At 37.7% G+C, this 11,589-nt stretch overlaps 1 protein-coding gene across 1 annotated transcript in view; it reads left to right on the forward strand.

Annotated features, from left to right (window-relative positions):
• Tm9sf2 (transmembrane 9 superfamily member 2) overlaps positions 1-4,882 on the forward strand; it is a 58,470-nt gene extending 53,588 nt beyond the window's left edge. The window contains exons 16-17 of the mRNA XM_027938852.2: positions 212-383; positions 4,195-4,882. Of these exons, the coding sequence (XP_027794653.1) occupies positions 212-383; positions 4,195-4,262 (240 nt within the window). The 3' untranslated portion in view covers positions 4,263-4,882. The remainder of the gene's footprint in view (positions 1-211; positions 384-4,194) is intronic.
• The last annotated feature ends 6,707 nt before the right edge of the window (positions 4,883-11,589 follow it).

Raw genomic sequence — 11,589 nt, forward strand, 5'->3', positions numbered from 1 at the left:
CTCCAAGACAAATATGGAGTGCTTCTGAACACTGTTAGTGATCTGGAAAGTGTGAGCTAAGTTCAGCAGGAGCCAGACTGAAAACTGAGGGCAAAAGTTAGATTTTGGGGGATTTCACTGAACTATTCACTTTGTAATTTATTTAGCTATATGTTATCTAATAGTTGAAAAGCAGTTCTTTCTCTCCATCTTTTTTTTCTTCTCTACCTAGGATTATCATTGGCAATGGCGCTCATTCCTTACCAGCGGCTTTACTGCAGTTTATTTCTTAATATATGCAATACACTATTTCTTTTCAAAACTGCAAATCACAGGAACAGCAAGTACAATTCTGTACTTCGGTTATACCATGATAATGGTTTTGATCTTCTTTCTTTTTACAGGTAAGTTGAAAAATGAATATTTTAGTAAATTTTTAGAGTGATAATTTGTAGATTTGTAAATATTTCCCCTTTACTACAAAGCCAATGAAGGTTTCTGCTATTCAGCATTCCTGTTTTTAGCCCTCAGTATGATGGAGCATCATTTGATGTGCCCACCTGTGAGTGGCAGCACAACAAACTGAAGGTGACAAACCAGAAGCCAAGGGAGGAAAGCAAAGCAGGGTTCACTGTGCAGTCAGTGCAGGGCACCTGGACTAGGTTAACAGACTCTCCTGTTAACTTTGATGGTGCACAGCCTATCATTTGCCCTCTTCAGAAATAGGCAAAAAGCTATCACTACCTGTTTTATGAGTGAGTAAAACGTTGGGGAGATGATGTCAGGTGAGCTGACAATAGGTGATACTAAGAAAAGATAGTAATAGGACATTCCTGATTCTGGAAGTTTAAAACTAGAAGTTTTTAATTCACTTTAAAATTCAAGTACCTGATGGGACATAATGTGTATTATATTGGCATTTATTTTATATATGCTTATTCAAATTTTGTAATCTGAGTTTTGGAGCAATATCAAGTTGAATTGATAAAAAGTTTTCTGCATCTCATAGCCACATATATGGTTGGTAAACAGTTGGGGAGTGAGTGACTGAACTAAAGAAAGAAAATTGTGAGACCTTTCTTTGTCACAAAAAAGCAATATTGTACATAATTTACATCTCAAACTTTAAATTTGTCTTGCGTGTTTTATCTAAAGAAATGTAGGAGCCAGGAAGAAGAAAATAATAATTCTTCTTTTTTTTATTAGAACTATTTTACTTTTTACTCCTGTAATTTCTTTTTTCATCGTTAAATATTTTATTTCTTTAAGCACAGAAATTATCTTTAAGCGGGCATGATGCTGGGCTGGGCTGGGCTATCACTCGGTGATAAAAGCACTTTCCTAGCATGTGTGAGGCACTGTGTTCAATTCTCAGGACCACATATAAATAAAATAAAGGTCCATCCACAACTAAGGAAGAGAAAGAAATAAAACTTAAAAAAAAGAGGTCATGATGCTTCTAAATGGTAAATAATTCTCACAAGGTGTAGTGGCTCACACCTATAATCCCAGCAGCTCAAGAGGCAGGAGGATTGCTAGTTCAAAGCCAACCTCAGCAACTTAGCGCGAGGCCCTAAGCAACTCAGCAAACTGTCTCAAAATAAAACAAAAATAGCTGGGGACATGGCTCAATGAATAAGTGCCACTGAGTTTAATCCCCTGTACCAAAGAAAAACAAAACAAAACAAAAACACCTCAATTCTTTTGGAAATCTGTGCACGAGCCGCTTGCGCACACACATGCACACACACACACAAAGGGAAATATAGCTTACTGGATTAGAGATTTATTATAAAAGTTAAAATTTGAAAAAAGTTCAAATGTTACAGGGCATAATTAAAGAAAATCAGTGTTTTCTCAGCTTTTTTTGAATTGATGCATTATAGTTGTACATAATGGTTGGGGTCATTTTGATATAATCATACATGTATGGAACTTTACGCCATTTCAGTCCTCAGCACCTCCCCTTATTCTCCTTCTTTTACTCTTCTGATTTACTGTCCACTTTCTTATATATTTTTAATTAGTGCTTTTGTAGATGCATATAAAGGTGAAAGTCCCTATGGTATATTTTTGTGTATACATAAAATGGAAATATATATGTATGCACATAGCCTAATTTTGTCAGATTGATTCTGTATTTCCTCCCCATTCTCATCCCTCCTCCTTTGTCCTCAGTCTCTATTCTGCTGATCTTCCCTGTGTTTTTATAATATCCTATACCCACCTTCTTTTTTCCCCTTTATGTTGTTCTAGCTTCTGCGTGGGAGACAACATTTGACCTTGATTTTCTGAATCTGGCTTATTTCAATTTAGCATGATATTCTCTAGCTCCATCCATTTACTGGCAATTGCCATCATTTCATTCTTCTTTATGAGTGGGTAATCCTCTGTAATATTGAAAACATTTAGTGGGTCGAAGTGCCTGCTGCTCAGTATATATCAGACTTCAAGCACTGGGTCAATTCTGCATTCTAAGGCATCTGTCAGACAGAGTGGGTTGCACAATGTGGAGCTGCTATGTGAGAGATTTGGGTCCATGGCTGTAAATGTTAATAGTCTGTAAAAACAGCAGTGGCCAATGAAACAAGGGATTGCTGCTTTTGTGCTCTTTATCTTTGTGTCCATAAATGCATATATATAAATGGTAGCTCAACAGTCACCTAAACTTTATTGTTCTTGGCTTTTGAAGTATCATACCTTCACTCATTCATTAAACCAATTTTGTAATCTGAACTCTGGAGCCACATCAACTTGAATCAAGTAGTGAAACCAGTAACTTTTCATGTGCTTCCCTTTGTGGAAGGGGTTCTGTTCGAGGAAGTGGGGAGCACTCCAAAAGCTTTGTGTTTTCCTAAAGTGAGCTATGTCTGTACCTGTTGAATATGTCAATACCTGTTGAATATTTCTGAGGAGATAGTACTGGAAAAACTGATATGCCTCTATTATTTTCTTTTTCCCCCAGTGATGGAGAGTGAGCCCAAGGCCTTGTGCATGGCACTAGTGCCTCATTTTATTTTTAAAATATATTAGTCAGTTTGACAATTTAGTGTATATTATTTTGTAAAACAGAGTCTCTGAATTTGTTTTATAAATCTAAAAGAATACATTTGCAATTTAAAAAAAAACCCTGAATTTGAATTCTGCCCATACTTACCAGCCACATAGCCATGAGATAGTCACTTAACCCTTTTGAGTCTCATTTTTGTCACATTGAAAGACTCTCCCCATTTAGAATTCAAATTCTTTGGTTCTAGACCAATGAGGATACCTGAAAATAAAGGAAAAGATGTTTTTTTCTATGAATCATCTCATTTACTCTGTGTAATAGCACATGGAGGCTTCTAGGACAGATACAGTTGTCTCTATTGAAAAAGAAATAGGCTTGGAGCCAGTTGAGGTGGCATATATCCACTCCCAGATACTGAGGCAGGAGAACCACAAAGTTGAGGCCAGCCTGTCTCAAAATAAAATTTTAAAAAGGGGTAGGGATGTTATAGAGCAGTTGTAGATCATTTGCCTGATGTTCACAAGGCCCTAGGTTAGATCCCAGCACTGGGGGGAAAAAGAAAGGAAGTTTGAGGATGTCAGTTAACTTATCCAAGGACAGTCTATGTGGTTATGATGGAATTGCTCTGTTCTCTGATACTATGCCAACCTCACTTTCAGCCAAAATCATCTTTGTTATTATCCCAATTATATCGCTCTTACCATTTTGTAATAGCATTTGTGTTATTCTCTTTTACTATAATTCTTTGAAAGCTGATAATTCCTAATAATTGTACTTGGAAAATAGGCCCATTTAATTATTCTATTCATCTGACATTCTATTTAGAGTATTCTTATCATACTTGAAAAAAGTTTTTAGTAGCGGTTCCATTTTGTGATAATATATTCTTGAATAGGAGAAGACATTTGGCATCCTTTTTATTTTTACATACAGTCTTGTATTTGTAAGGAAAATGGAGTGTATTATGGAAAGCTTAATAGTCTTAAAATGTAAAAAATTTTGTCACCTTTTATAAGAAATTTTTATTTGAAGTGGTTTTATATTTTTCAAGAAAACTCCTGGATTTCTGGTATATTCGCAGCCAGTAATAGTTTATAGTTTTGTGACTTTTTAAAGGAACTAGTCATTGTAAGTCTGCATTTTGGTGTAAATTATGAACCTCCTTTGAAATAGGTTTATTTTGTTATTGTTTTTTTCTTTTCTAGGAACAATTGGCTTCTTTGCATGCTTTTGGTTTGTTACCAAAATATACAGTGTGGTGAAGGTTGACTGAAGAAGTCCAGTGTGTCCAGTTAAAACAGAAATAAATTAAATTCTTCATCAACAAAGACCTGTTTTTGTGACTACCTTGAGTTTTATCAGACTTATTGGCCTAGTAATCCTTCAGAAACAACATACTTCTAAGTACACCTCTTCCCATACACCTGTCCCCACAAAATGTGTTTTCAACACTAAAGCATTTGTATCGTGATTTGATTAAGTATATATCAGTTGTTCTCCATGAAGAGCAAGTTTAAATATAATGTGCATTTGTAAATACAATAGCTATAAAGTTTTCAGATCTTCTAACGGCAGAATAGAGAAGGCCATAATACTGATGAAATGCAGGACGGTTAATTGTAAATAGGATTTTCTAGGCTCGGTAGGTGGAAAGAATTATTTTTCTTTGAAGGAAATAACTTTTTATCATGGTAATTTTGAAGGATGATTCCTATGATGTGTTCATTGGGGGGAATATGGCTTTTAAGAATCTTGTATCAGTTGTAACTGTTCATATCTTCTTACTTTTCTGTGTTGGCTTCATTATTCCCATGGTGTTGGCCTTTTAAACTATGTGCCTCTGAGTCTTTCAATTTATAAATTTGTTACTTTAATAAATATTGTAAAAACGTCTTCATTGCATCATTACCTATTGTATATTCAAGGAGATTCTGTAAATACAAATGTATTGACCAAGGGTGTTTTAAATGATTTATACTATTTTAGCAGAATTTATTGAATTTTGTTAATGTAACACTTTCTGAGTTTTGAGCTAAGTGAAAGTTCAGTCTTTTGGGCTTTGTGTCAAGTCTAAAATATTTCACTGTGAGGCAATAACAAATTTCAGTCGTCCATATCTAGTCAGATCAATTATGTAAGTCTAGAACTTATGTGGATCTTACTTTGTTGTCATTAAGGATTTTATATTCTTGTTTTTTAAAATACAGTATTTTTGATTTTTTTAAAGTCAGGTTTTAGGATCTGTTCACTAGCAGACTAGAAAATCTTCGTCATGATTACATTGTTTTGTTTTGTATTTCACAAATAATGTTTTCTTTAGAGTGAAAAATCTCTTTTTCACATTCATCTGACTAATCAGGGTCTGTTTATGTGGAACATAGAAATTTGAAATGATTGCAGAGATATTAGTCTGCTTATATCTATGAGAATATTCATTTGTATTAAGGGGCTCACTGCTTGCTGCTATGAGAACAAATCAGACATTATCATTAAACTTATAACTACAATTATTAGCTGTTGTTTATATGATGTTTCTGGGTTGTTACTAAATTGTTTTACATTACTGTCTTTTAAAGAGAAAACAACTGACCTATTCTGAAGAGGGAAGGAACTCTGGTTAATTTTAAACTCTCTCACATGTAGGATATAAAAGTTGTTTTTTTTTTTGTGTGTGTGTGTGTGTGTCTTTTGCAGTGCAACAGGTACCAGTGAGATAGTCTGGTTTTGACTAAACAAAGGGCAAGTTTTATTTAGACCCTTGATTCAGATGCCACACTAGTTTTATTAGATCAAAGTTAAGCTTCCTCTCTGTACAATTAGTGATTAAAAACAATTAACTTTACTATTTTGTTCTGACTTTTATTTTGCTTCTAAAGTAACCATATTTCACACGTTGACAATGGAGAGGCAACTGGGAAAGTGAAGTATGGGTTTAGTATCCCTTATCTGAAATGCTTGGGATAGGAATGTTTCTTATTTCAAAGTTTTTCAGATTCAGAGAGATTTGCATAGACCTTACCAGTTGAGCATCCTTAATCTGAAAATCCAGAATCTGAAATTTTTTTTGTGTGTATGGTGCTGGGGATTGAACCCAGGGCCTTGTGCATGTGAGGCAAGCACTCTACCAACTGGGCTATATCCCCAGCCCCAGAATCTGAAGTATTTGATGATTATATGATGTATTCAAAAGGTTTGGGCTGGGCATGGTGGCGTATGCCTGTAATCCTGGCCACTCTGGAGGCTGAGGTAGGAGGATCACAAATTCAAAGCCAGCCTCATCAATTTAGTGAAGCCATAAGAAACTTAGTGTGACCCTGTCTCAAAAAAAAAAAAAGTTTTGGATTTCTGGGCTGGGGGTATATGTAGCCTAGGGGTAGAGCTTGTGGCTGCCATGTACTGAGGCCCTGGGTTCAATTGCCAGCACCACACACATACAAAAAAAGTTTTGAATTTCAGAGCTTTTCAGATTAGGAATGCCAACGTGTAAAAGTATTAAAGGAAAAATCAGAAGGAAGGCATGAGGCAAGTGATGAGGGGCAGTGGAGCAGACAGCCTCCTCTGCACACTTTGGTCAGCTTTGTCTTGAGGATTCGCTGCCATGATTTGTTTAGAAAGTTCTCCAGGAAAGTGCATCCTGCCTCAGCTTGTGCAGGTGGACCCTTAGGACCCATAGACCCTTCTTGCTTTGTGCATATCCAGGACAAACCTGATCGTGATATGAGACGTGAGCCTCAAGAAGCCCAAGGAGGAGTTTTAAAAGTTGTGAAGGAAAGAGGCATGCAGCAAAGACCTGGAAACCAGGTACCAGTGTTTTCTTGCTAGGGATATGTTGGTTTTGTTCCTTTTATCACCTTGGGTCATTTGTAGAGCTCTCTATTTTGTAGGACTGTCCTGAGGACTGTTTGAACTACACCATTTGTCTGCAGCCTGTCTCCTTACTCAGCACATCAAGGTCTCCCAAGCTTTCAGGCAGCACTAGGGCTGTTTAGCATCTTCTAGTTTCTTGCTCCACCTCTCTTCATCCCATGCTTGTTTCCAGCCTCACCTGGCCTCCTTCCTGTCTGTTCTAGAGTGGCTTCTCTTTCTCCTTCAGTTTTCCCTTTTATGTGTTCAAATCTTTTCTCTCCATTCCCTTTATTTTTAAATATGCCCAACTTTCGGCTAAACGTAAGAAAACACAAAACCTCTGTGGTCCATTTCTCCCTTTTTCCTTTCCCTGTGCCCATCTGTCTTTGCCATCCTGTCTTCTCATGTCCCCAGGATTCTGTTGGAAGTTCTGTTTCTGAGGTCTCCAGGGTCCCCCAGCCAGTGAGTACTTGAGTCTTCTGCATAGAATCACAAAGACATTGTTACAGACATCTGACCCTGCATGTGTTCTGAAGTACATTAAAATAGGAGACACCCTTTTGTCCGAATTTACCATCAGTCTGCGTCCTCTGGGAGTGCTCTCTTCTGCCACCCAGTAAGAGTTGATATTCCACCCTTTCCATCTTTGACTTACTTCTTCTCACTTGGTATTCTGTATTCGGTTTCACTCTCATTTTATAGCGATTGCCTTCAGCTCCAGTGATAGCCACCTGCTTGCTGGACAACCTGAGTGGGCCTCAGGAATCTCAAACTCATCATGTATAGAAGCGAACCCTGTCCTGATTCTCCATCTCCATCTCCTGTCAGCTACTTCATCATGGTAGCTGGATACTCAGGTCACCTGGCACCTCTCTTCAGTTAGTCACCAAGTTTTATGCATTCAACTCCAGATCCATTGCTTCCTGCCTCCATCACTGGGGCCTGTGGCACTGTCTCTCTGAGACCACTGCAGCCCATGCTAGCTAGTCCCCTGTTCCCCACATACCCCTCCACAGTGACACCTGCCATAGCTGCTCAACAGGATGATCCTCAACACCCGCACCACCCTTAACACTTCCCATCTACACCAAACTATGTGTGCTTTTGTGCTTTCTGATTTAGGAAACTGGAAAAAGCTTTCCTAAAGGTGTAATAAAGCAGCACAAAAATTTTAATGTTAAATCATCTTAAAACATGTACATTTCTTCAAGGGTTTAATCAATTCTTCTGGTATTGGTCATGTAAATTTTACTACACAAAACCCATAGTACATAAGAATTTGTAACATATTTTAGTGACAAAACCTGAAAGCATTTCAAATACAATTGCTTCAAAGTTCTATGTGACATAGGAACCTAAAGTTGCCAGAAGCTTTGTTTTAGATTTAAAAACTATTACAAAGTCATATTTTGCTTTAATATAGGCCTCTTTTATTTTTACGCAAGTAAAACAAAGTTGGCTCAGGCTGCCATGGTAATATAAAGTCTGTGTCTTAAGCAGTAGAAATTTATATTCTCACAGTGCTGGAAGCTGGATGTTCAAGATCAAGGTGTTGGTACGTTTGGTTCCTCTGGTGGCCTCTTTTGCTGTTTGGTGGTCACATTCTCTGTTTCCTCACATAACATTTCCTCTGTGCACATACATCCCTGATGTCTATGTGTCCAAATCTCTTATAAGAATGCCAGTTGGATTAGGGCCTTCCCAAATGACCAAATTTGGCCTTAATTATCTCTTTTTTAAAAAGCTCTGTCTTCAAATATAGTCACTTTCAGAAGTACTCGGAGTTAGGGCTCCAACATATGAATATACTTTCTTCTAATGATGCTGTGTCTGCGGGGTATGGTAGTGTGAACCTGTAGTCCCAGCTACGGGGAGGCTAAAGTGGAGAACCACTTGAGCCCCAGAATTTAAGGCCATGGGCAACAAAGCAAGACTCCATCTCAAAAATAATAATAATGCTCTATCTACTGAATCACAAAAATGGTAAGTTCTCTTTTTTTCTTCTTTTACCAGAATTGTTTCAGCACCTAAGTCAAAACCATCTGTTGAACCAAATGTCACAGGGTATTCATTCTTGAGTCACAGTTAAAGTCAATGACCCCTGCCAGAAGAAACTGAGTGTTGGGAGTCTGGAGCCCCCTCCTCTATCCAGGGCGCCCAGCCTGACAAACAGCCTGGTGGTTAACAAGGAGCCTGGGTTTCTGTACCATGCTGGGCTTCTCTGTGAAAAAAATTAGACCCCACAGGGAATAACAGGCTTCTGGGCTGGATTTGTATTCCACAGCTAGATAATTGTTTTGTTGGAGATGTTCTACTTCTGATATAATCAGAATTGTTCAGGAAAAAAAGAAAAGTGAACCTTGGCAATAGGTTTTTTTTAATAAACCCTCATTATAGAGATCTCTTCCTTCATACTTTACAATGCAGTTAATGAATTAGGTGTGTCTCCTCTGGTGAAATTATAAGTTCTTTGGGGACCGGGCCCTGTTCTACTCAGTTGCCATGGTGCCAGGCACGTGGGAGGCAGCCACATGTTCTCTGAAGTAAGAAATGAATGCTTCCAAATCGTCTTTTTTGTTGCTTCACAATTTGCCTAGTGTTATTTTCTCAGTCCTACCTTTTGGCTAATTTGATCATCTAGACAATGCCAATAAATAGAGTGGTCTTAATTTGCATTTTAAGTTTCAGTGCTTTAATTGAAAGGAAGGACTCTAAAGTAATGGGTCAATTTGGAGGAAGTAGGTGAACAAAGACCTTTCTTTGCCCATCACACATAGTTTGAGCCTAAGTGCAGCCCAGGGATTGTTGTGGGGTCATAAATGGTTACCTGGTGACTTTTCAGCTATTTTACTTAAAAATTACCAGTACCTTAAATCTGTGCATTCAATATCTTATACTTTTCAGATACTTCTACAAATACTGTCTAAAATTGCATAATGCCTTTGCAGGACCAATGTCACATGCCTGTAATCCCAGCTACTTGGGAGGCTAAGACAGGAGGATCACAAGTTTAAGACCAGCCTTGAACTTATCAATATAAAAAATAAAAAGGGGTGGGAGTATAGTTCAGTGGTAGGGCATCCCTGAATTCAATCTCCAGGGCTGAAAAAAAGGGGAAACAAAAAAAGTAATGATATGAATAACACAAGAAAATTTAAAAACCATAAAGCATTACAGATTTTTTTGGGAAGGTTGTGGTGCTGGGGATCGAACCCAGGGCCTGTGCATGCAAGGCAAGCACCCCACCAACTGAGCTATATCCCCAGCCCGCTTAACAGATTTTTTTGAATGACCAACTTTGGAAGGCTTTAAAAAGGCTTTTTTTCAGTCAGCTTTTCTTTGCTGTGACCAAAATACCTGGCACAAACAGCATAAAGAGATTTATTTTGGTTCACAGTTTCAGAGGTTTCAGTTCATAGTCTGCTGACTCCAAGGCAGAAACATGGTGGCAGAGGAAAGCTGCCCAGCTCATGGGAGTTGGAAAGCAGAGAAATAAGGGGGGTAGCGAAGGACAAAATAAAACCCCCAGGGCATCCCCCCGTGTGACCTACTACCTCTACCAATGCCTCACCCAGTAGTGCATTCAGCTATCAATGGATTAATCCATTGATGAGATCAGAGCCGCCCTCATTCAATCACAACCCCAAAGCCCCACCTTTGAATTTTGCTGCATTGGAGGCCAAGCAAACCTTCAGCACATGAAACTTTGGGGGACAGTCCAGATCCAAATCATAACATGGCTTGGGGTTGTTATTGCTTTTGCTTTTTGAGGTGCTGGGGGTGGAACCCAGAGGCTTACACATGTAAGGTAAGTGCTCCATCAATCACTGAGCTCCACCTGCCCCAGCCCATGCTTTCAGTTTTTAATGAATAAAATAACCTCAGTTAACAGAATGAATTTCTCACATTCTACCTGTGGATAGCAGGACATTTCTGTACTTCATCAATATGTAAATATATGTTATTAAGAAAATGTATTCTGGGCTGGGGTTATGGTTCAGGGGTAGAGCGCTTGCCTAGTATGCGTGAGGCACTGGGTTTGATTCTCAGCACACATACAAATAAATAAAATAAAGGTCTATCAACAACTTAAAAAAAATGTTTTCTAAATGTGTACATTTTCTCCTAAAACCCAAATAGATAGTGACCATAATTTCTCTGCCTACAATAAGATTGATATGTAGAAAATAATTATTTTTTCTCTTAAATATTTTAATTTTGATAGAATCAAAACTTTTCTTCTACTGATTTGTTTCCTTAATTATGTAAGTAAAAGTCTAAGTAGGGCTGGGGATGTGGCTCAAGTGGTAGCGCGCTCACCTGGCATGCGTGCGGCCCAGGTTTGATCCTCAGCACCACATACAAAAAACAAAGATATTGTGTCCTCCAAAAACTAAAAAATAAATATTAAAAAAAAAGTCTAAGTAGTAAAAAATTTGTTTCTGTATATTCCTCTCTTTCTGGAATTCTGAATTTCTTCAACCTACTTATTTGAATTTCATTTCTGCATTCACATTTGATTATCTTTTTTCCCTTTAGTTCTTAGATCCAATGATTATTTTGCTTTCTAATTAATAATCTATTTTGTTTTGAGAAGAAGAAAATATGGCTTTAAAAAGTCTTATATCCTAAGAGTATTTTTAGCAAAAACTAAAATGGTGTTGATCAACACCACATGGATGGTGTTGATCATGATAAATAGCCCTATAAGAGGTCATAGATGGTTGTACAAAGTGCAGTTATTCGCAGACAGA

The sequence above is a fragment of the Marmota flaviventris genome, chromosome 4 (genome assembly GCF_047511675.1).
Source record: "Marmota flaviventris isolate mMarFla1 chromosome 4, mMarFla1.hap1, whole genome shotgun sequence".
NCBI classification, from domain to species: domain Eukaryota; kingdom Metazoa; phylum Chordata; class Mammalia; order Rodentia; family Sciuridae; genus Marmota; species Marmota flaviventris.